This window comes from Semicossyphus pulcher, unplaced genomic scaffold, assembly GCF_022749685.1.
Source record: "Semicossyphus pulcher isolate SPU_LCO1_2020_fin unplaced genomic scaffold, fSemPul1.0.p SCAF_11, whole genome shotgun sequence".
Lineage (NCBI taxonomy): Eukaryota > Metazoa > Chordata > Actinopteri > Labriformes > Labridae > Semicossyphus > Semicossyphus pulcher.
In genome coordinates this window covers 21,333,234-21,355,297 of record NW_027211615.1, presented here as the reverse complement: position 1 = coordinate 21,355,297, position 22,064 = coordinate 21,333,234, and the positions used below count along the sequence as shown (strand labels likewise).

General features: G+C 40.7%; 1 protein-coding gene across 2 annotated transcripts; it reads left to right on the top strand.

The window, feature by feature from the left end:
- Positions 1-1,393: 1,393 nt before the first annotated feature.
- On the top strand, positions 1,394-7,220 carry LOC138585035 (protein FAM177A1). 2 transcript variants are annotated; one of them, XM_069657254.1, is made up of 5 exons: positions 1,394-1,498; positions 1,779-1,979; positions 2,202-2,268; positions 4,943-5,040; positions 5,123-7,220. In XM_069657254.1, the coding sequence occupies exons 1-5, from the start codon at positions 1,430-1,432 to the stop codon at positions 5,333-5,335; spliced, it is 648 nt and encodes a 215-aa protein (XP_069513355.1). In that variant the 5' UTR covers positions 1,394-1,429; the 3' UTR covers positions 5,336-7,220. The 2 variants fall into 2 exon arrangements, with proteins under 2 accessions (XP_069513355.1, XP_069513354.1); XM_069657253.1 differs by having other exon boundaries at positions 1,419-1,498; positions 1,779-1,973.
- Positions 7,221-22,064: the final 14,844 nt, after the last annotated feature.

Sequence of the window (22,064 nt, the reverse complement as noted above, 5' to 3'; positions counted from 1 at the left end):
CTGGCCTTTAAAAGTCCCTCCAGAACCAGCCATGTCCACACAAGCACACACACAAATAGACTCACACAGGCCCTTTTTACACATCATTTTATAACACACAGCATATTGTGCCTTATCTGAAGGAGACAGAGTTGGTATAGATGTGAGTGTGGAGGTAACACATCAAGCATGAGGTTGGCCTTTGAGACGCTGCCAAGGTAAGTGACATTACATCTATGATAGATGAGCTAACGCCTGAGCTGATGGGCTCCAAATCAGCAGTTGGAGAATCCGGAGAACGACGGAGGACCAGCGAAAGATGGACGACAGAGATGCCCCGTGACCAGCAATGGACGACAGTGATGCCCCATGACCAGCGAGAGCCAGTAGTCCCACAGCCCTCAGGAGGAAGGCCCAACCCAGAGAGCCAGGTTCCTCCCAAGGTTCCTTGCCCCACAGATGCTGGAAAGCAGAATGAATTCACCTCGTCTCTTCAGTAGCGACAACAAGACTGGAGCTGCATTCAAGAAAGAACTGTTACAGTCCTGCTGGAGAGACGGTTCTGTTTGACTCTCTGGAAAAACTGGGAAAAAAAACTTTACAATGTTCCACTGCAACATTGTAAAGCTTAAAGACAGGAAAGTCATTGTCATCTAACTTTTAAAAATGCTTTGTCAACTGCATAATGATTGGGTACTCTGATGTTATAACAGTCCTGCACCAGCAGAGGGCAGAGCAGACTAACAACTAAGGGTGGTTAATGGGACATTGAAATGAGAATTGTAGTAGTAGAGTAGTAGCAGAGTAAAATAGATGTTTTTTCTGAATGTGTACATATGAACAAGCACACGTGTGTATATGGAGGGTAATGCACTCAAATATACAATTTTTCATATAAAATGAATGAGTTTAAATGTGAAGTGGCACAAAATAAGAAGTACATTTTAGGCATTTTAGATGTTAGATAAACAATATTACATAATATCCCAGAATCGTGTTTAAAAATGCATATGCTTAAAAAGGAATCATAACTAAGACTCACCATACATCTTATCATATAGAGCGATTTACACAAGCTACTTATTTGTGGATATTATTAGTAGCCGTAACTATTAGCCTTTAATAATATGGCTAATATTTTAGGACCGGTAAAATAAACGGTTGTTTTGTGTATGCCCCTCATTAAAATAATTAAAAAAATAAAATCCAACCTCTTGAACAAACTATTACATAACATTTTTGTTTTGTTTTTGTTGCTATAATACCTTTGTAGCACTGCTAATCGAACATTTTAATGCTCACACTAATGACTGTATACAGTATGGCTCACACTAATGAATTTCTACGTAGCGCTACGTAAGGACGCACGGCACTTCCGGGTGTCGCCGTGCGGTGGAGAGGCGTCTTTGAGGGCGCAGCAGCATCCCCATATACAAAGAAGACGGCGACAATGGCCGATATATCTCTGTATCTTACAAACGTTAATGTGTCAATAGGACAGACCATGGATGTGGAGCAGGTCGGTAAACAGCTTTCTTCTTGTATTTGACGACATATTTATTTTCCGTTTTGTTTACTGTACATGATGCTTATGATGCCAGTGCCTGTAGCTTGTTGTCACTCGTCAGCTGTGTCTTGTCGGGGTGGTTGGTCGTGATATTACACCAAAAATAAAAATATGTTTTACACTGTTAAATCCAACATTGCAGCTGCATTGCAAACTGACTCCCTTCTGAAATAGTCTGATAATATAACACCCACACTGGCTTTACCTGCTTGTGATGTCCTCAAACACTCAGAGCCCTAAAGACTTTGAGAGTGTGGAGCTGGGGGAGCTGAGCAAGAGAGAGGAGGAGCAGCAGAGGGAGAAGGTTCCTCGCAGGATCATCCATTTCTCAAGTGGGGAGACCATGGAGGAGTACAGCACGGACGAGGAGGAGGGAGAGGACAAGGAGCCGGAGAGGAAAGACCTGCTGTCCTCCCCGGCAGATGCGGTGAGGGTGAGGACAGGGAGGAGGGATGGGGAATTTGTGTGTGTGTGGGTACAAAGAGCCAAATGAGGACATGAGAAAGTAATGGAGGGAGGTCAGAGAGTTTGTGAGAGGGACAGAGGATTTGTGTTTTCTGTAAATTATTCAATTAAGCAGACACAGGAGCCATAAATCTGATCCTTTTACAAATGTAAAATGTGTCCTATTGACTGTGTGTGTTTTGTGTTGCAGTCAAAGTTGACCTGGGGTCCATACTTCTGGTTTCACATGTGGAGAGCTGCCACCTCCACCATCTCAGGTTAGTTCTCGACTCTTGTATCACAAAGACAGGATCAGGGGTGGATAACCGATGTAACCTCTGCTGCTTAGGTAAACTAAGCCGGCAGAGGATAATCAGAGCAAAGCTTGTAAACAACTTGAATACTGACCAACCAGCACATTGTAAATTGTTTTCTTCAGTGTGGCAACATTGATAAAAGTACATGGTTAATGGTTAAGTATCACTATGAGAAATACATAAATAATTACAAATTCATTTTAAATTTTAACTTTTGATATACTGAAGTATACTCAAGTTGAAACAAATTCAAACCCACACATAGCTTGTTGAAATGTATTTGAACACAACCCATATAGCCTAATGTATGAGATAAAGATAGCTTTGACTGTCACATAGGTATGTACGTCCAATGATGTTAGATAAGAGTCTGGCCCATAAGGTATATACAGTATATTCCCCTGTGTGGCGTCATACCACTGTACTATGTGTCTTTAGAAGGCAGCTGCGATTGTACAATTGTTGTTGTTGCTCAAATCTTTGCCTCGCTTGGGTTGCAGCTAGCAGCTGAGTCTTCAGACTTTATGTCTCTGTGGGGAAAGGAAGCTGCTTTTTACAAAAATGGTGACGCAGTCTGTCCTTTGGTCTGTCGTTGGTGGTTTGGCGGTCTTCAGCATAATGTTACACAATGTTACAATTTCATTTAGCAGACGCTTTTGTCCAAAGCGACGTACATCTGAGAGTTAATGTTTGTTTGTTTTTATAATAATCATCATCATCAAAATCAACAAGGTCAATATAGTCAGCATCATCATTATGAATATCCTAAACAACATAAACAACATCCTCAATGTCATCATCATCAATATCATTAAGTTAGGGACTCTGAGGACCGAGTGGAGTTTGGTAGCTCGTTCCACCACTGAGGATAAGAGTCTAGTTAGCGACTTAGGCCCTGTTGTGATGGGAGTACCAGGCACCTTTCATTGGCAGAGCGTAGTGGGCAGGACGGAGTGTAGACCTGGATGAGGGCGTTCAGGTAGGGAGGAGCTGTTTTTGTTGCTGTTTTGTAAGTGAGCAACAGGGTTTTGACTTTGATTCGAGCGGCAACTGGGAGCCAGTGGAGGGATATGAACAGCTGAGTGACATGTGCCGTTTTGGGTTGGTTGAAGAGCAGTCGCGCTGCTGCGTTCTGGATAATCTGCAGAGGTTGGAATGTGCATGCAGGAAGGCCTGCCAGTAGGGAGTTGTGCCATTATCCAAACTGCACGACTTTGCTTGCTAGTGTTCTTTGTTTTTACTTATTAGCCTAGTTTACTGAAAGGTTAATAGGACAGGCAAAGGGTCAAACTGATACTGAATTGTAGAGCGCCCTCTGCTGGACTGCAAAACAATCATATTCAAAAGTCTGTTGCACTTTAAAAACGAATAAAGTACGATATTTGATTATTCCCACATTCAAACAAAAATGCTAATTTTAAACTAAAAAGTAATAGCCTTAGCCGGTATACAAATCCCCACTTGTTTATAGCCGTGTTCCTTATCCTTCTGCAGGTTCTCTCTTTATTTTATTAATGCGGTTGTACTTGATGTAGGTTTTTGCTGCTCTGCTCATGCTTCTGATATTGCTGCATGTGACTGACAGGCATGAGGTCGATAACAAGCTTCATGATATCAGGGATCACCTTTGTTAGGCTCAGGGAAGCTAGTTAGCTCAGAGAGAGAGTATGACTAAGCTGAAGCTGCTTTATAATGCATGCCTCTAGTTTATGAAAATGTATTATTTAAACAGACATTTCTTCAGACATTCACTGAGTTAATTTAAAAATGTCATATTTTCAAGTTATATATATTATTTAGTATGTCTAGTTTGTATTACTAAATTTAGACCAAATCTGAATCATTGATGCTGTTGATATTAAATCGAGTTATTGTGAGGCTGAAAGAGGACACAAACAATAATACCGGTATGTCATGCCTTAAAAAGATAAATGTTTCTTAGTTTGTTTTTCTCAATTGAAATAAGCTGTAGTTATTGAGTAGTCCAAACAGGATGCTTGGCTAGTAGGCTTGGGCAGTATCCATTTTTTCATACCCTAATACCTTCTTGCCGGGGTATATGAAGGTATTTGGGGGGGAAAAAAAGTGCTGGAAAACTGCAGAGTGGCTAGTTGGAGGGGGAAGTCGCTGTCATACATGTATGACATGGTCATGGTCACTGCACATGCCCGTTACAAGTTTCCAGGGCGCGCTCCTGCTGTAACTCTCAGAAGCCATCCTCCGATTGCAAAGTAGTCTATCATTTAATGAGTTAATCAGCTGTCGGCATAATACATGCCGTGTTGGCAGTAATAAGTGTTGCGTAAACAGATAGCGTAGCACACACAGCATCATCAACGTCTGCAGGCTCACCTTTCCCATTAGGTCTAAACTAAAAAATCTCCCAAACGGGGGCAGAGGTATTTTTCTTTTTCACCAGTTCATCCCCGCTTATGGTCGCCATCTTTCTCAGCTCTGCCGTTTCACCTGTTCCTCCAGCAGTAGCCTGACCTCTGCTGGCGCATGCTGTGCATTACAACACATCGCCTCTACATAATATCTGCATCAGACTAATAGAAAAATTAGCATCTAGATTTTTGACGGTGATATTGATGATATTAAATGTAGTATTTTATTGCTCCCTTTTCTTTCCCAGCCTGTGACTACCTGGGGGAGAGAATGGCCTCCCTCTTTGGGATAACATCCGCCAAATATCAGTACGCTATAGATGAATACTACAGGATGAAGAAAGAGGTATGTTACACTCAGGTGCTGTTTATGAATCCATGTTATTTTGATTTGCTTAACCAGCTGTTGTCCTTCCTTTTGGTGTCAGAGGGAGGAAGAGAAAGAGGAAACTCGTCTGTCAGAAGAAGCAGAGCGATCCTTTGACCAGCTGCAGCCTCAGGAGGATGAAGACGAACCAATCACTGCGAGCGACCAGCCGGAGGAGGCCGCCTGTCATTCTGACGTGACCTATCAGATCGAGAATGAAAATCAGGCAACTTCAAACACCATCATAGTCCCTGCTATCGTAACGGCAACTTAACCACTACTAGAAAAATAGACTTTTTTTGCTTAAATGTCTAATTGTTTGTTAAAGCAGGAACACTGTCTTGTGTCACAGAGCACTGTTTGGTTTGTGTGCGACACAGCTGAAGATGGGCAGTGCTGCTGTATTGTGGTTGTCTGGCAAGGACAGTAGTGATGGAGTTACTCCTTTGACTGCTAAGTGTCCCTTTGCAACAGTGTAGCAACTGATGAAGCAGCTGTTAGATATTGAAACAGCACATATGGATTTTTTGGATACATATAAAACAAACAATTTGAGTCAGAAAAGTTCACCAACATTTTGGTAATGCATAATTTTGTTAACATTGTTAGCTTGTTTGGAACAACAGTTTTGACTTGACATGAACAATTAATCGATTAGTCGATTGAAGGATAAATAATCGGCAAGTATTTGATTAATTGTTTTGGTGATTTTTCGACTAGTTATGTCAATAATGCGATGGTTGCATCCTCTTTAAAGTGGTAATCTCGAAGATCTCAGTTTCGTTCTCTTTGGCGGCACCTATGGTGATAAACGGTAATTGCAGGAGCACACTTCCCAGATATCCAAGCAGTGTTGCATGTGTGACGTCCACGGTTGGCTCCAGTTGTAACTCTTGATTTTCCTCACTGACGGTCGCTTTCCTTTTTAGACTGTTAAGTATATCTGTAGTCATCGACCTTTTCTTTGTTTGTTCAGCCATAATGGATTACTGACTGTTTACTCGCAACACTCGCAGAGACTGGAAAAGCAGCCGCTTAGCTCCGCCTACCCTCTCTGGCAGACCAACCACTGCTGGGTGATGGAAAACGCGTCACTAACTGGGCGCTGCTTGTGATTTTTCCGCGAAGTCGCACCAGACACCCAGTCCATAATACTGCAAATGCAAAGGCTTTCATCAGTGGGCCATAGGCACCATTGTGCTACCTCATTCGACGATAGATAGTGACTTAACAGACATTTATTTAAATGAAAATCTTTGAGATTATTACTTTAATGTAAGGATTTGCTGCTTTTTGTCATTTGGAAAATGAAAAGGAACTGTTATTTTGACAAAAGACGTCATCAGGGCTCTGGGAATTTCTGGCATTAAACGATTACTCAAACAAATAATCAGCAGATTTGTGAGTTGTAGCTCTGTTATGACATTTTCAAGCAGCTATCGCATCATCAGTTGCTACAGCAGCCTCCCAAACTTGAGCGTTTTCTGTGGAGTGAAGGTTAAATGTTGCTCCCCTGTGCCTCTGATGGACCGGACACTGTGCCTAAATCACCAATACAGCCAAGTCAGTGTCAGATCTGGACAAAGCATGTATTTGAAAATGCTTGAAGATGTGAAATAGTTTTTGATCCGGCGAGTCCGCTCTGCTTTTTCAAATATTTATCACACAAATAAAGCTGCTGTCCAGATCTGGTCAAACTGGTGCATACTTGATACACCTGTCTGCACCAAAGAGCTGGCCATTTTAACACTCCCTCACCTTTAGTTTCTGTGTTTTATGGTTTACTTTTAATGTGTACTAAGCTTGTATTGCACTGAATGTCTGTGTGGAAGAAGTGAACAGATTTAACCTTGGTCATGAAATCATCTGTGGAGCACGAAAGTGACCGATCTATGTGTTAAAAACTATTAAAACGGGTTTTGTTGTACATCACTCTTATTATCTACCACATCTACTATGGACTCGGGCATAGTAGGTGTGTTGTTTATCTTTAATACTGGCAGGGAGCATTGTTACACTAAGTCTGTATAAAGAAATGCAAACTTACATTTTTAACTGTTTTTAGTACCATGTTTGATATTTATGTATTTATTTAACTGGACTTACAAAGCACTTAATTTAAGCATTTTATATTGATTTGATAAGTAACTGTAATTAAATGTTAATAAAACCATAGTTATGTCTGAATTTTATTTTTGTCTCTTTGTCCCGTTATTAATTTTTTTTATCAACAATTTAAAAATCTTTATTGACAGGTTGAACAGGTCCCAGTGGAAGATCTTAAATATTTTCCAAAGTCAGTCTTGGCAGTTCTGCTGTTTTGTCTGCTTGTTGACAGACTCACAGTGGCGTTACAGTGCGAGTGATATGAGGGACTGTCTCTTATCACTGGAAACAAAGGGCTTGTGTTGTTCTGTTCGCAGACTGCTCTGAGGTCAGAGACCCCGTCCACTCGCTCCACAATGTGTGCTTTGTCAGGTCAGAGTGGGTTTCTGTGGTCCAGAACGACCTCCACAGCAGTCACGCCCTCACAGAAACTCACATACACAGCAGTCGCACATGATCGAAACTGGACGACATGCCAAGTATTTGCTGGAAGCTTTGATAGTGGGATGCATGGTAGAATCACAAAGGCATTGAGCAATGATGAATAGGGTATTTATTTATATTACAACATCTAACCCTACCAATTTGCCTCTGTAAAGCACTTTGGAACTTCGATTTTGAAAAAATTGCTCTATAAATAAAGGTTATTATATTATTATTATCATTTACAATATGACGAAACAATCTCCATCTTATCAAGGCCTTTTGTAAATGTTAAGTCTTTTTATGATTAAATAATATGGTACTGCTCTGAGACTGTTTATCTCCAGTACAAACCAAACCAATTTTTTATACTAATTAGTCACATCAGAATTAGAATTTCTGAAACATTAGTCTCAGAAATTGTTTTAAATTAGCACTGAAGACACTTATTCCCAGGTGTTTTCACTTTTACATGTTGGAAAATGTGCTCATCCTCTTGCTGAGAGTGTGTGAAGAAGATTGATACCACTTTGTAGAGTCGATATGAAGCTACACTCAGGAGCTCTTAGCTTAGCTTAGCATAAAAACAGAAAACAGGCAGGCAGCTAACCTGACTGTTTCCAAAAGTAACAAAATCTACCTACCACTAGGCTTACCTCTAAAGCTCACTCATAACGTCCTTTATCTTGTTTGTATCTGTAATCTCTTTAACAAAGTTAAAAAACAATTATTTAGAGTCTTTAAAAGGCAGTTACTTCATTTTTAGCAAACAGATATGGGAGTGGTTTTAATCTTCTCCTAACTCTTAGCCAGAAAGCAAATAAGCATCATTTTAGAATGTTCTTTAAGAAAATGAAACAACATCCTTCACTAAAGGTACACTTTCCAGAGTTTTCAACCATCTCACGTTAGCTAATGGAGTCTTAGCTCTATTTTGACTTAAGATCATTTAGTTAGTCAAACTAATGCTAAATTCCTGAATGAACATTGACAATCAAGTCAAAAAGACTTGAGAACGTGGAATTTTGCTCTTCATTACCTATTTATCGGCGCTGATTAGCTTACGTTAGCATAAAAAGAGTAAACAAGTAGGCAGCTAGCCTAGCTCTTTCAAAAGGTAACAAAATCTCCAACTGCTTCTCACTAAATCTCACTCAGGCCTATTAACTAAGTTTAAAAAAATAATGTAGGTTCTTTAACTGGGGTCTAATTACCAGACTACTTTTCACGCAACTATTAACAGGTAACCAGTATGTCCTAAGAAGTTATTAAGGCACAAAAGCCCTCAAAAAATATTTCAGTTTTTGTTAGCCTTTGCTTAAGCTAGCTAATTGGTTGCTTCATTTTGTCTTGAGTTCCTAGTTTAGTTCTGGTTTTGTCTTGTATTTCGATGTTCAGTTATTATTTATTGTTTTACCTTGTCACTTTGTCCCTTGTCATGAGTTTTCATTGTTTACTTTTGCATTTAGTTTATTCTGTGTTCTTGTCAGTAGTTAGTCTTGTTTAGTTAAGTATTTCACTTGTGTCTTTTTGATTAGATCGTTTCTTGTTTTACTTTGTCACCTTGTCTCTCGTGTTGGTCCACTTCATGCCTTTGTGTTTCCCGCTTGTTTGATTATGTGCCCTGCCCTGATTGTTTTCACCTGCCCCTTGATTGTCTCACCTGTGTCTGATTAACCTCCTAAGTTTATTTAGTCTTTGTGCTCCCCTGTCTCGTTGCCTGTTCATTGTCGCCCATCGTGTGTGAGTCTATGTCCCTGACCTTACTCTGGATTATCTTCGTGCCTCCCCTGATCCCTCCTCATGTTCCCTTGGATTACCTATTTCCCGGTTTTGTTTGTGCATTTTTGCCTTTTTGTTTAATCAAATCCGTATAAGTCTGCTTCTGGGTCCTCACCTTTTTGTTTAACTGGAAACTGTGACACATTTTTAGCAAACAGATATAGGAGTGGTTTTAATCTTCTGTAACCCTTAGCCAAAAAGCAAATAAGCATATTGTAAGAATGCTGACATAGTTTTTTCTACGGAAATGAGACCAAAGTGTAAAGATATAAACATAAGGTACACTTTCCAGAGTTTTCTACCATATCTCACAAAGGAGTCTTTGCTTCATTTGGACTTAGGATTTGGAAAGAGTTCATCTGTTTGTTACCTATTTCTTGTTTACTTGGGCTCTTGTGTCATAAAATTTATACCAGAAATTAAAAAAGTTTCCAGTTGGTTGTAAAAAAAAAAAAAAAAAAAAAAAGACTCTGAAAACACGTGATTCATTCTTCAAAGAGTGGCAGGAATGTTAAATTTCCCTTTCAGTGTGACTAAGAAAGCCACCACCGTTCTACTGGTCATTTTCACAGTCTGGGAAATTATATTTTGGGACATTTCGTATCTTCACAACTATGCAAACTAACAAACAAGATGTGAAAGGAAAGCCAGCTGGTGGATAAGTCACCGTTTGATGGCTCCTAACACTTTGCAGCATGTCATTATGGTGGTGCCATGAAGGGACAGCTCATCTGTAGTTGTCAAACCATTTCACAGTCAGGCCACACGGGCAGCCTCACAGAACATCCACACTGACGGACAATACCACCACCTGACCGCCATGAGACATGAAACCCTGCTGAGATACATCATAGTGGAATACAATTTAAAATCCTCAACTCAACCTCAGAGTGACCATCAAGACGAAGCCAGGGCAGTGTTCATATCTGGCACACCAGTCCGCAAATTCCTGCTGGAGGCCTCTACTACCCTTTGATCGCATTGTGTCTTAAACTCAAATGTAAATGAATGTTATTGGACAGGTGTTTAAATGAAATAGTTTACAAAACCTGCATAACTGGTTGTGTGTAACAGGTCTGAGTACGCCTCTGATAACAAGCTGATTACTCACTATGAGACTGAAACACAAGTTCACAAAGTCTATAGATAACAAGAAGAGATTTTAAAGTTATATAATTCAATTAGCATGTACTCTGTCACAGCTTTGATAATCTGTTTGCTCTCAGCCGCAAGCACGTGCCTTTACTGCCTGCGAACAGCCAGCTCAAGTGCACAAAATCCAATCCAGATCATAAACTGAATCTTAGCTGCTGTTTTGTGTCGATTTCAGCTGTGCCAGCCCAAAAATATTGACTTTTTCCTCCTTTAAAGCACCATGAAAAATGCTAAATTAAAGGAGCAATTCGCCCCTGGAACAAGCCACTGTCAGTCAAAGCTGGTGTTCTCTGTAATCAGTAATAATATTTGAAATTGGCGCCATAGCTGTGGAGAGAGTACAAACAGCTCGTGGTTTCGCCCATTCTACATTCCTACAACACCCACCATGCATTGCGCCCCTGCCTCTTAAAGGAACGGCCCAGTGAGAGACCCTGGAGTGAAACACTACTGTTTTCCCTGCAGGCAATGGCTCAGAGCGGCACAGAATCCAAAATACGAAGAGAATATACCGGTGGATCGTCTAAAAAAAAATAGTCTGCAGCCTACATTTCAAACCTGACAATTTTGAAGGAGACATGACATCAGAGGCGGGCGTCCTAGATCGAGGAAGTGCAGTTTAGCGAGCTCCCTGGCCTCCGCCTGATGACATGTTTTACGTAGTGTGGCAGAGGTTTTCTAGGGAGGTTTTCTCTATCATAATGGCATTAGCTCCCCATAATAGCATGACAGGACTGAGGTTGAAAACTGGCCCTTTAAGGATTAAAGCATTACTATTTTTGTAATTAGTAAAAATACAAGGAAGAGGAGGCACTATTACAGAGTGAGCTGTGCCCCAAAGGAACTCATATAGTACACATTTGCTTCTATTCAGATACACTACTGTTCAGTCTGTGCAGGCAGGTAATTATGTGTACTTTATTTTCTTAGTCCGTCCACTAGAGGGCAGTACTGGATTTCACAGGAGAGTAACTGGGGTTACAATAGGCCACTAACATCTTTCAAGGTCAAACAACCATGAATGTAAATAAACACAATTTGACCTAAGTGTGTGAATGACTTCAGGAAAAGTTTTAAAAGATTCCCTTCAAAGTTTAACTGGCTGCATGAGAGTAAACAAAGAAAATCCAGTGAAAAAACAATGAATGAATGGAAAACATTACATAACGGGATGCGTTTTGATCTTTTGTCTGTTTAAATTTGGTATCTGGTGTGTGAGAAAGAAGACTTGGTGTCCATTATGGGTTTATATAACCAAAGTGTGTTCAGTGGTGCAGCAGAGAGGACTTTATTTCAGCTTTTTTAGGAGACATGAGACACACAGCAGTCATCAGGCCATCAGTGATTAAGAGGGAAAATCCAGAGTTGAGAATTCACAATGCCATTCCTTGTGACTGAGTGTTTACTGCAGCAGCCATGAATGTGTGCACATGTAGTCGCCTGCATACACGCTTTTTTTTTTTTGGGCCCCATCTGCGCTAAAGGGTCAGTCCCAGTGTCTACTTTCATGTTCGAGCCCACCACCTGTGTGTCCACGCGTCTGCTGCTTCAAACATACCTGACATTTTTGTGGGCTTTTGAGGGAGGGGGTGGGGACAGGAGGTGAAAAACTTTCTGGGGAGACCAGTTGAGCGAGCATTTTCACTTCTGATTCAGGCAACGGTGGTCCACTAGTCAAACCACATGTCCTAAAATCTCATACACCTACCTAATTGCATTTGTGTATATTTATCTGCTGTTGGAAAGTAGGGCACTGTTAGTAATTTGGGCGCACATGCAGGTTAGTCACTCCAAAATTACTGTTAAATATAGTACAGATTGGGCTGAAGATTCAAGACGCCCTGCGCAGCAAATACCTGACTTCTTACTCAAGCAGGGTAAAGGTGTGTTTCACCCTTTTTTTAAAACAGCCATAGAGCTCCTCCTAATAGCAGAGACATGTAAGTGTATGGAAACAGAAACAGAGGTGAGAAGGGGTAAAGACCCAGAAAAGACACTGAGACATATAGAAAGACAAGAGGAGGGAGGATGATGAGAACAGCAGCAGCCCCTTTGATGTGGGCCTCCGCGGGGCCCTGTGTGTCTCAGACGACGCAGGCCTGCTGAGGGAAGGGGATTTCCAGCACCGCCTGGTCTCCTGTCTCGCCCCCTTAGCCTTTGCTGCCTCCGTGGGCTACAGCTTAAAAACACAGAGGGCCTGGTTTCACCGAGACATCAGGGCTAACACTGTCACAGGCGTTAGACTATTTTGTGATAAGATATGGCTTCATTGTCACACTCCTTTGGGGGTAAAGTGGAGTAGAATATGTCACATGATAGTTTGGGTGTTGCTTTGCTGTTGAGCAGGGTTCTTTTTTATAAGTTCGCATGCTGCATGATGATAGCCCCTTTATTACATTAAAATCTCAATGCATTTTACAGTTTGCAAGCCTTGCAATATCAACACACGTAAAACATTTCTTTTTTACATGCCTCTACAGACTGTGTGCATGCTGTTATCTGATGCAGAACCTCAGCTGCATGTCTTCTCACACTTGCTGCAGTTCACACTCCCTCACTTATACAATCTGTCTGCACACTGTGCCCTACACACACCCAAACACGCATGCACACACCCAAATGCAGAAATGTACACTTGACTGTCAGAAAGCACTTCTCAAACACACACGCGCACATGTACACACACACACACACACACTGGGTTGTGGAAAGTCCCTGGCACTAGCAGCGTCTATCTCAGCTGCAAGTTTGCTGGTACAGGTGGCTGCTATAATGACAACAATGCTAAGACAACGTGACCTGTCAAACCTGCAGCTCCTGCGCTGTACCAGCTGCTCATGCATTTATTATTATGCTGTTTGTTTGAGGGAAAAGAAAACGTGAAAAAGAAAGAATTGAATGCTGATGAAAATGGAGTCTTCAGGGGTTGATATATTAACACCAGCCAACAGCTAACTCTGGCTGGCAGGAGTTCATGTTTGCACTTTGCAAGATTTTTCTCCAGTCTTATGTCCTTTTTTCTCTTGCAAGTCTCCAACCTTTGAAAAAATGATTAGGTGTCATTTTAAGTGCAACAAAAACCACAGTTAGTTTGAACCAGTCCACCACTGTGGTCAAGAATGTCATATCTTATATCCTGGTAAAAGTCCCTTCTCTTCTGGATCACAACTTTAACCACGAACATAACTGCCAAATTTTATTTTTGTTGTTGTTGTTATGCCCTTATATATACATATATATATATATATATATATATATATATGTGTGAAGACTGATTTGTGTAACTTTTGTTGCCCTTTTTTTTGTTTCTTCTGCATAAAACGAACAAAAATGAAACAAATAAAATTCTTTATCATAGCTGAACATTGCACATTTACTATATGCATTTTTTACTGACGCATTTGTGCGTCTATTTGCACAAAAAAAAGTGATACTTATCTTGCATTAAAACATGTCAGCGAGGTGAATGTAGCGCATAAGTCAGATAAGTTCTTTACCTGACAGCATTTCTTCCTCATCCATTTTTTTTATCTCTGATGGTCAAACACATTATGACTCAAGCGCCCCGTCATCCACCAAACACTGAATACAGACAGTCTTTGATCACAAGCTCCATCTCTCTCCCCATCTGGACACCAGTCACAGTGACAGATATTAGCAGGCTGTGAAAAGACAGATAGCAGTCTCACAAAAACCCGTATAGTTTATCATATTACAGTAAATTTACAAAACTTCCACAGCGTCAGACGGTGACAGGTAGTTTGCTTTTTAGTATATGAGATGAATTATGCAAAGTGAGATACGCAAAAGAATCATTAGGGGTGAAAAATGCTAATCAAAAGAAGTTCAAAACCACTGTTGCCCTTTGTGTCTCCTTCATGATGGACTACGTTGGAAGGTTGAGGGGCCCCATCTCAAAAAGCAGCGTTGGAAGACGATTTCAGAAAGTAAAAGTAGCGTTACCACACTCTGAAAATACTATCAGACTAGGGAAAGTCCAACATTCAAATGTTACTTGAAGCAAATGTGAGAATATTGTGTCGATTTTGGCGGCCGCTAAAAAAAACGCCTTATCTCTTACTGAATCTGTCCTGTGCATGCGTACGTACTCACGACAGAAAAAAATCTCCCTCTGCTTCTTTTTAACTATCAGATTTACTACTCAGAGTGAAACTTTGTCGGGGAAAACGTAAACAAAGGTTCTTTCGGTTTCTGTGCCAAAAAACGCTTTGGCGGAATCTGACCTGGTGGCAATGTTGGCAGTCGTTAAAAATAATGATGTAAAATTGGTGGCCTGGTTTGGATTTTTTAGGTCAGACTGATGCATCAGTGATAATAAAAAAGTACGTTTCACAACCATAAAACTCCTCAGAGTACATTTACATAAAAGTATGTCAGTAAAAGTGTGCACTCTGCTGAGAAATGGTTCCTGACTCCAGGTCAGAAACCAACTGGTTACAGTGTTTTATTATTATATGCTATGTTTCTTTGATTAATATTATGGCTATAATAATTCTTCCATGAGCAGATTTAACGGTTTTATATTCTCTTGTTTAGTTTAATCTACATCATGTATTAGCTCCGCTCTTTAGAGAACCACATATCAGAGAGGGTAAGTAACTGGTAACCATTAGGGATGCACGATGTTGGATTTTTTGCCGATGTCCGATATGCCGACATTTTACAACCCTTTTTGCCGATTGCTGATTTCAATACCGATATATTAGGCATGTTTTTTACCACCTAATTGCAGAGTACATCAAGTCTCCCCTGTAGTGGAATTGATATCATGCCTACTCTTATACCCCTTTCCACCTGAATTTTGTGTGTTGACGCGTTTTTTTCAGACCTGGGAAGACCCACTTATTAATGCCGATTGTTTTTGTTCCCATTGTCAGTGATGCATTCTCCTTTCGGCCTCTTTTCTGCTGCGTCACTGTCTGATGTCACAAACGCGCCAGAATAAACAGTGAAGATGTTACGGTGGTTAGGCCTTTATTGTATCTGTAACTCTTTCAGTCTGTTTATCGGAGACAGAGATGACAAGGAGTCACAGAGGTTACCGACGGGGCATAGCATCGCGCCAGAAAGGGAGCGGAGATTAACGTGTCGACACCGGTTTTGTGTTCTCATCAATGCCGATCTGAACCAAGCCGATAACTACCCGGGTCTACTGCAGAGTCATTTGACCCAGGTCTGAATGCCGATTGTAACCTTTCTCACTAAGCAAAAAAGCTGTGTGTTAGCTGTTGTTAGCGGGTTTTTTGACCAGTGGGAATACGGCTTTATTGTAGTGGCCCACTGGCAGATGCAGAAATTACATAATATAGTGCTCTTTAAAACGTAAGCATTCACTGGGCAATATAAGAAAACTACTTAAAGGTTATGTACAAAATGCCATATTTATTTCTATGTAACATTTTCTTTCAAATAGAACTGTAATACTCATGCAACTTAGACAGGCTTGGATGATGCTCTCCCTGAGACAATCCTGACAATAGCTGCCCACAACTTGGGCAAATTTTACCTACTGCACAGAAAAAATCATGAAATGAAATCAACCTTGCTGTCCATTTTGGAAACTTTGAAAAACTGGCACACCGCAGACATCTCGCACCCTTCTTCACTCTTGACAGAAGAGGCGTGGTGCAGGCAGTGAGCATGCACACTTGCGCCGAGTTAATGTCGTAGCATTACATCAAGCTTTTTTAGGGAATCATCGAGCATTTAGGCAAAATGAAAGCGGTGTTTTATCAGTGGAAAATATTGGCAGAAAAATGACATATCTACCCGTGCCGATATGTCATTTTCAAGCCATTATCTGCTGATACGGATAACATGCCGATAATATCGTGCATCCCTAGTAACCACAGCTGGCAAACAAGTGTAGTAACGTAGAATTATTAAGTATCACAAAATAGAAATACTTTAATTTTTTTTAATTTTTTCAAATTTTTTAAAAAGTACAAACACCTTGCCCTTTGTCAGATTCAACCTATGTTCAAAAGTTTCTATACCTGCCCCTGCTAAGTGGATTTACAAGCTTAAGAAATTACTGGAAAATGGTCATAAAGTTTCCACTATGTAATTAGATAATAAGTAAAAGTTTGCTGTCACAATTTATCCACCTGTAACTTCCCTGACTAAAACTTTAATTTGATTTCCTCGTGAAACAAGTAGCAGTGAGTGTGATTATCTTGGCCTTTGGACCTGGTCAGTGGGTGTTTGTGTTTTTGCAGGGTGGAGGCCCGCTCCCCCTGTCAGAACGGCTTATGTAACTGCTGGTCAGAGCAAAACGGTAGTGAAACATCCTCTGCAGAATAATGAGCCTGCATGGGTGGAGTGTGTTGCTGCAAAAGGACACTGAAGTCCAGATGTATACTTTAGGTACTTCCCCCCCCCCTCCACAGTCTGTCACTCATGTCTCAGATCTGACACACAGCGAGCGGTGTGAACAGGGCTTTGAGACGAGGAAGCAGTAAATACGTCTGCCCCCCACCAGATCGATGACAAATAGCTCAACATGTGGTTGTCTGTTGTTGGCCACATAAATAACAGAATGTGGACTCTTGAAATAGTTTTGATCATTCACAGACAGCAAGAACAAAGAAAAGTACTTTTTCTGAAGGACAAAAGGAAACCTTTCATCTGCCTCTCATTTGAGCGCCATGTTTAGCCTTAATGCATTGTTACCTAGTGTGTTGCATCCTCCTACATGCATGTCTTAATGCTATAATGCTAGAATTGAATGAAAATGTAAAATTAGTGTCATTTATGACAACAATTACACTGATCCTTATAGGTCAGTCCAACCCAGAGTTGCAAAGCAGTCGATGACTTGGCTTAGACATGAATGGAAAAGAGTGACATGAACTATGTAAAGCACAGGAGCCATAAGCAAATTAGTATTTGCTTTTCATTGGAGCACTAATTTACTCTGTGCTCTTGTGGCGCCGCACAGCACTTCAGATGGGAAGTCATGTGTTGTGAGTATAATATTAAAAAACATATAAAACGAAACAGTAACTCAATTAAGAGCAGCTTATACATACAGTATATAAAAGAAGGTACGTTTTGTGTTGGCCGAATGTTGCTACTCGTGGTGATTCATGTTGGGTCTCTCTCTAAATAATATAAAAGAGGGCGGTCGAGACGTGCTCTTTCTGTAAAGTGTCTTGAGATAACTTTGGTTATGATTTGACACTATACAAATATAATTAGATTAATTGATTGTTGATTGTTGTGAAGGAGAATCAGTGATCACATAAGGAATATCAATGTACAGACACACAAACAAGTTCGACAAAACTAAAGTAAGACTAAAACTACTATGTACAGGCCTATGGATATAAATAGATTAAACAGTATGTATATAGACTTTATTTGAAGAACACATAATAACACTTGTAGACAGGAAACAATAGACAACAGTGCAATGAGTGCAAAGGCGATTATGAATCAGGTTGCTATAAGAGGGAGATGTTTGTAATATTCCAATCATAAGGTGATGCATTAATTTATGAATATATACAGGTATGTTATAAACAGGATTGTAAGGGTGAAAATAGTGTATGAGTAAGTTTATGTTTAAGTTGAAAACATCTTTTAAAACAGAACTTAGTTGCATCTCAACAAGACAAGCTAGTCCAGAGGCTAAAGGTAAAAACATACAAAGAACAACTTATTTGCTACAAATTGCTTTTAGAACACTAACATTAATTTGTGCTGCAGACGTAACAAAAGGTGATCATTGAAATTGTGGGCAGCACAGCAAGCTGCAACATATAATCACCTAATAGGCTAGTTTGTTAGCTGTTAACAGTTAGCAGATTTGTTAGCTGTTAGCAGTTAGCAGATGCCTGTGTATGCATCCAGCAAACATGGCGCAACATTAGCATTCATTGTTGGCCACCTTGTAAGTCCAGTGTTCATTCTGTATTTAGTTCTGTTTTGGATTCCATCAAGGCTATAATATTAGCTGCTAGCTAAATGCTCACAAGCTAGTTGCTACATGTGTCTGTTTGCTGGTACTGAGCAGCTAGCATACAGTGTTAACTTAAATAGTCTCCCAGCTGTGTGTAGAAAGAATGTTGATGGGAGAGAGGACATGTGAAGCCATACAGCTGAGGTGAACTGGTGAAGTGGGGTCATAATTCTCTTGGGTTTCATAAAAACAACCCCTGCAGTCTGTCCTTTTATTACTAGCAATATATTGTGTAGTGTTTCAAACAGGATGCAGATAATGCCAGGAGTGAAACATGTGCCGACAAGCCAGATAGATCCTGTACAATCTGTCCCTATATATAGTGAATGAACTTTCAGAGTGAGCTTCGAGTAAAGCGGAAGACACAGTACAAAAACCCATCTGAAACTAAGAGACTTTTCATTTCTATACTTAGGTGGACTTTACTTGAAAGGAGAACATGGCTCATAGTATTTATAGTGTAGCCTTTTGTCTGTTACATGCCGAAGAAAGCTGTTGGCTCAGATGTCCCTCTGTTGAAAAGACAGCGTACATGTTTCAAATAGCATACAGTGTATTTGTATTAAATATGACCTCTTGTGAGCTTCTGCACTTGAGATACTGAATATGACAATATGTGTCCAGTCACATTCGACCCGAAAAAACAGTGTTAGCCGCAAAGTTTGTGTAATTTGTGAGTGTGTGAGTCCTCAGGGAGTGCTAATGTCATGGGAGGACAACACCTGAATGAAAACAACACCTAAGAGGAGTTTAATTTCACAGGAATGAAAATGAAGGTGGAGTAAAGACAGAATGTGCCCCAGAGTAGGTCGAGCACTGATTTGCATATCAGCTTAGATTTGTGTCAAACTGAACATCTTGTCCTGAATCTGGAAATGCTAATACAAGGAAATGTCCCGACATCCTGGTCGAGAGGAAACTCCCTGCTTTTGTTGTGCCTTGGCACACCCACGCATCAGCCAAACAATAGATATATTTAGCCCTTTGTTAAATTTAAACCACTTACCAGCTCTGTTAAAATTTAATTGCTATTTACATTTTTCCAAGGGTCTTTATGTAAGCCAAAGCCTGGCTTTTATGTGCAGCTTTTGTTAAGCGCTTGTGGCTAAAATCTTTGCATCTCAGTCTTTGTCACAATGAGAACATGTGTGGTGAGGTGCGTTCAAAGCCAACGACACCAAATACAGCCTCATAGCTGAGTGCTTGTTATGTCTGCGCTTCATATGCAGGACTGTATATTTACAGAACCACTTGGCTCTTTTATCTTCCCTTCAAATGTCCTTAAAACAAAAGATCCCACGCTTTCTGGAGTCGCTACCAGACCAGCCTGTTTGTCTGTCTGTGGGGGAAACAGTTCATGACACACAGAGGGGAAATATGAGAGGAAGAACAGAGGGAGGCAGTCAGGCAACTCATTGTCCCGAGTTGAGGATTCAGCAGGACAAAATACACGGAGACGCTCAGTGAGAGAGGAATTCCCCCAGTCAGTTCAAACGGTTGCAGATGTGTGCCTGGACGACTGCTACTGCACACATCTGGGCCAGAAAGCTTCCCCGCACGCCTCCTCTTCTATCCTCCGAGCCCTCCGTGTCTCGTCTTAACAACACTGCCCTCTGCTCTACCCTGGAAAAGCAATTAGGTTGAACACATGGCTGGTGTAAACGGCTACTCGCCAGGCAGCCGGTTTACCAGCTGCGGCGGATCCACAGCGGAGTGTGGATCATGGGAGGCCTGAAAAGACCATTATCTTGGCGGCTGGGAGGAAGGATTTGGCGGAGGGGAAAGTTTGGGGGATTTCAGGAGGGAGAGAAGCAGCTTCTAACTATAAAAGTGCTACTGGAGGTCAGCAGTAGCTCGCCACTTCTGCAAAAGAGCACTTTTAACATACAGTACTGCAGGTTTTGTTCACAGCTTCTTTGTTTCGTTTCTTCAAAATACCTCTGCAAATAAAAGCAGCTTTCTAACACATGTGCACTTGTGTTTTATTTTGAAATACACAAGGTACCCGTGCCTGAAACTAATGAATTGAGTTAAATGATGTTTAGAAAAGACATGACAATGAGTAAGCATGCTTAGCTTGTTTAATGTGGAGCGCAGTATATGTTCTCTTAAACAAGGAACATTTCCAGATTTACATAATTAATTTCAGAATAGCTCTAGGACTCTGTGGCATTTCTAACTTGGCACACAGTTGGTTTACCTCTTCAAAAGGAGACGTGCACCTGAGTCTGTAAATAGACTTGTTTACACTCACTCAAAGACGACCGGCGCTCCTCCTTGGCCACATGCGCACATGCTGTACGCATGTGCAAACACACACAGCAGTGGGAAATTCCCAGCAAAAATTCCACTCTAGCAGTCCTCTGTGAGCACATTCCAGCGTTTTTCAAAACATCGTGCAGCTGAAATGAAAGTCGAATTTACAGTTGTGGGGCAGTTTTGAAGATCCAGCAGTACCCTCAAGCTAGCAATAAATCTTACTCGACTGAGGATATTGCATGTAAGCTTTTATCCCTGCTAGATTTCCTGGATGAAGCTCACTTTGGGAATGTGAGGGAGCATGAAAGAACAGGCAGAGAAGTGAGGAGGAGGGAGAATTCAAAGGATTTAAGAGAAAAGGCATTCTTAAGGTGCTAAAATGTTGAATAAATATTGCCCATTAATAAATCTGTTTCCTTCTAAATTAAGTCTGTGCTTTAATAGAACATTAAATAGCATCATGACTAATGATAAGTCATATCAGTTCTTTAGTCTTTGTGAAAAGTTTTCTCTTTCCAAATTCCCCTAACATTCCCTGAAGTGACTTCACCGCTGAATCTACTTATTTATTTGTAATCCTGTGCGACTATCTCACATATCCAAATAAGATCGATGACGGCATGTTTTTCCATTTGTGGACAATGTGGACACTCAATTAATGAATGCATATGTGTGTGAAAGTGGGGATTTTTATAGGCGTACAGTAGTTTGCAAAAAATGAGTCACGCTTTTTGGTAACTTGAACCTTTAACGGTCTAAGCCAAAAAGGGTGTCTAACAAGCCGTGGTCGTGCTTACGGATCGCCCAGTAATTAGTAATACAACAGTATTATTGTTCTTTGATGTATTTTTCATGCACCTCTGTCATCGTAATGTTTGTAATGGCCGACCGTATAGTTAGTTTGGCCACTGCTGAATGGTACAGTTGGCATGGCTGCAATGCAGCAGGGTGTTTCCTCTCTTCTAAAGCCATCAGGAGATTACTGACTTCACTCTGTTATTACTGAAGCCACCAGGAACTACAGGCCTCCAAAATTACTCTTTACATGGGTTTTCCAGGTTTTGCATCAGCCAACCCCTGTACCTGGAAATGTCTTTAGTTTCCAGTCGTTGGATATTACTCTAGTATGGCTAGGAGGAAGCGCCACGTTGATGTGGGCTAGATATCCTACTTTGTGTCTTAATGCTGCTGTTAATATTGCTGCTGTTAAAAGTTAGCATTTAAAAGGAAAACGTTTGCATAAAGAGCATAAAGATTGGAAACAGTTGCACCGCTAACCTGGCTGTATCCAAAG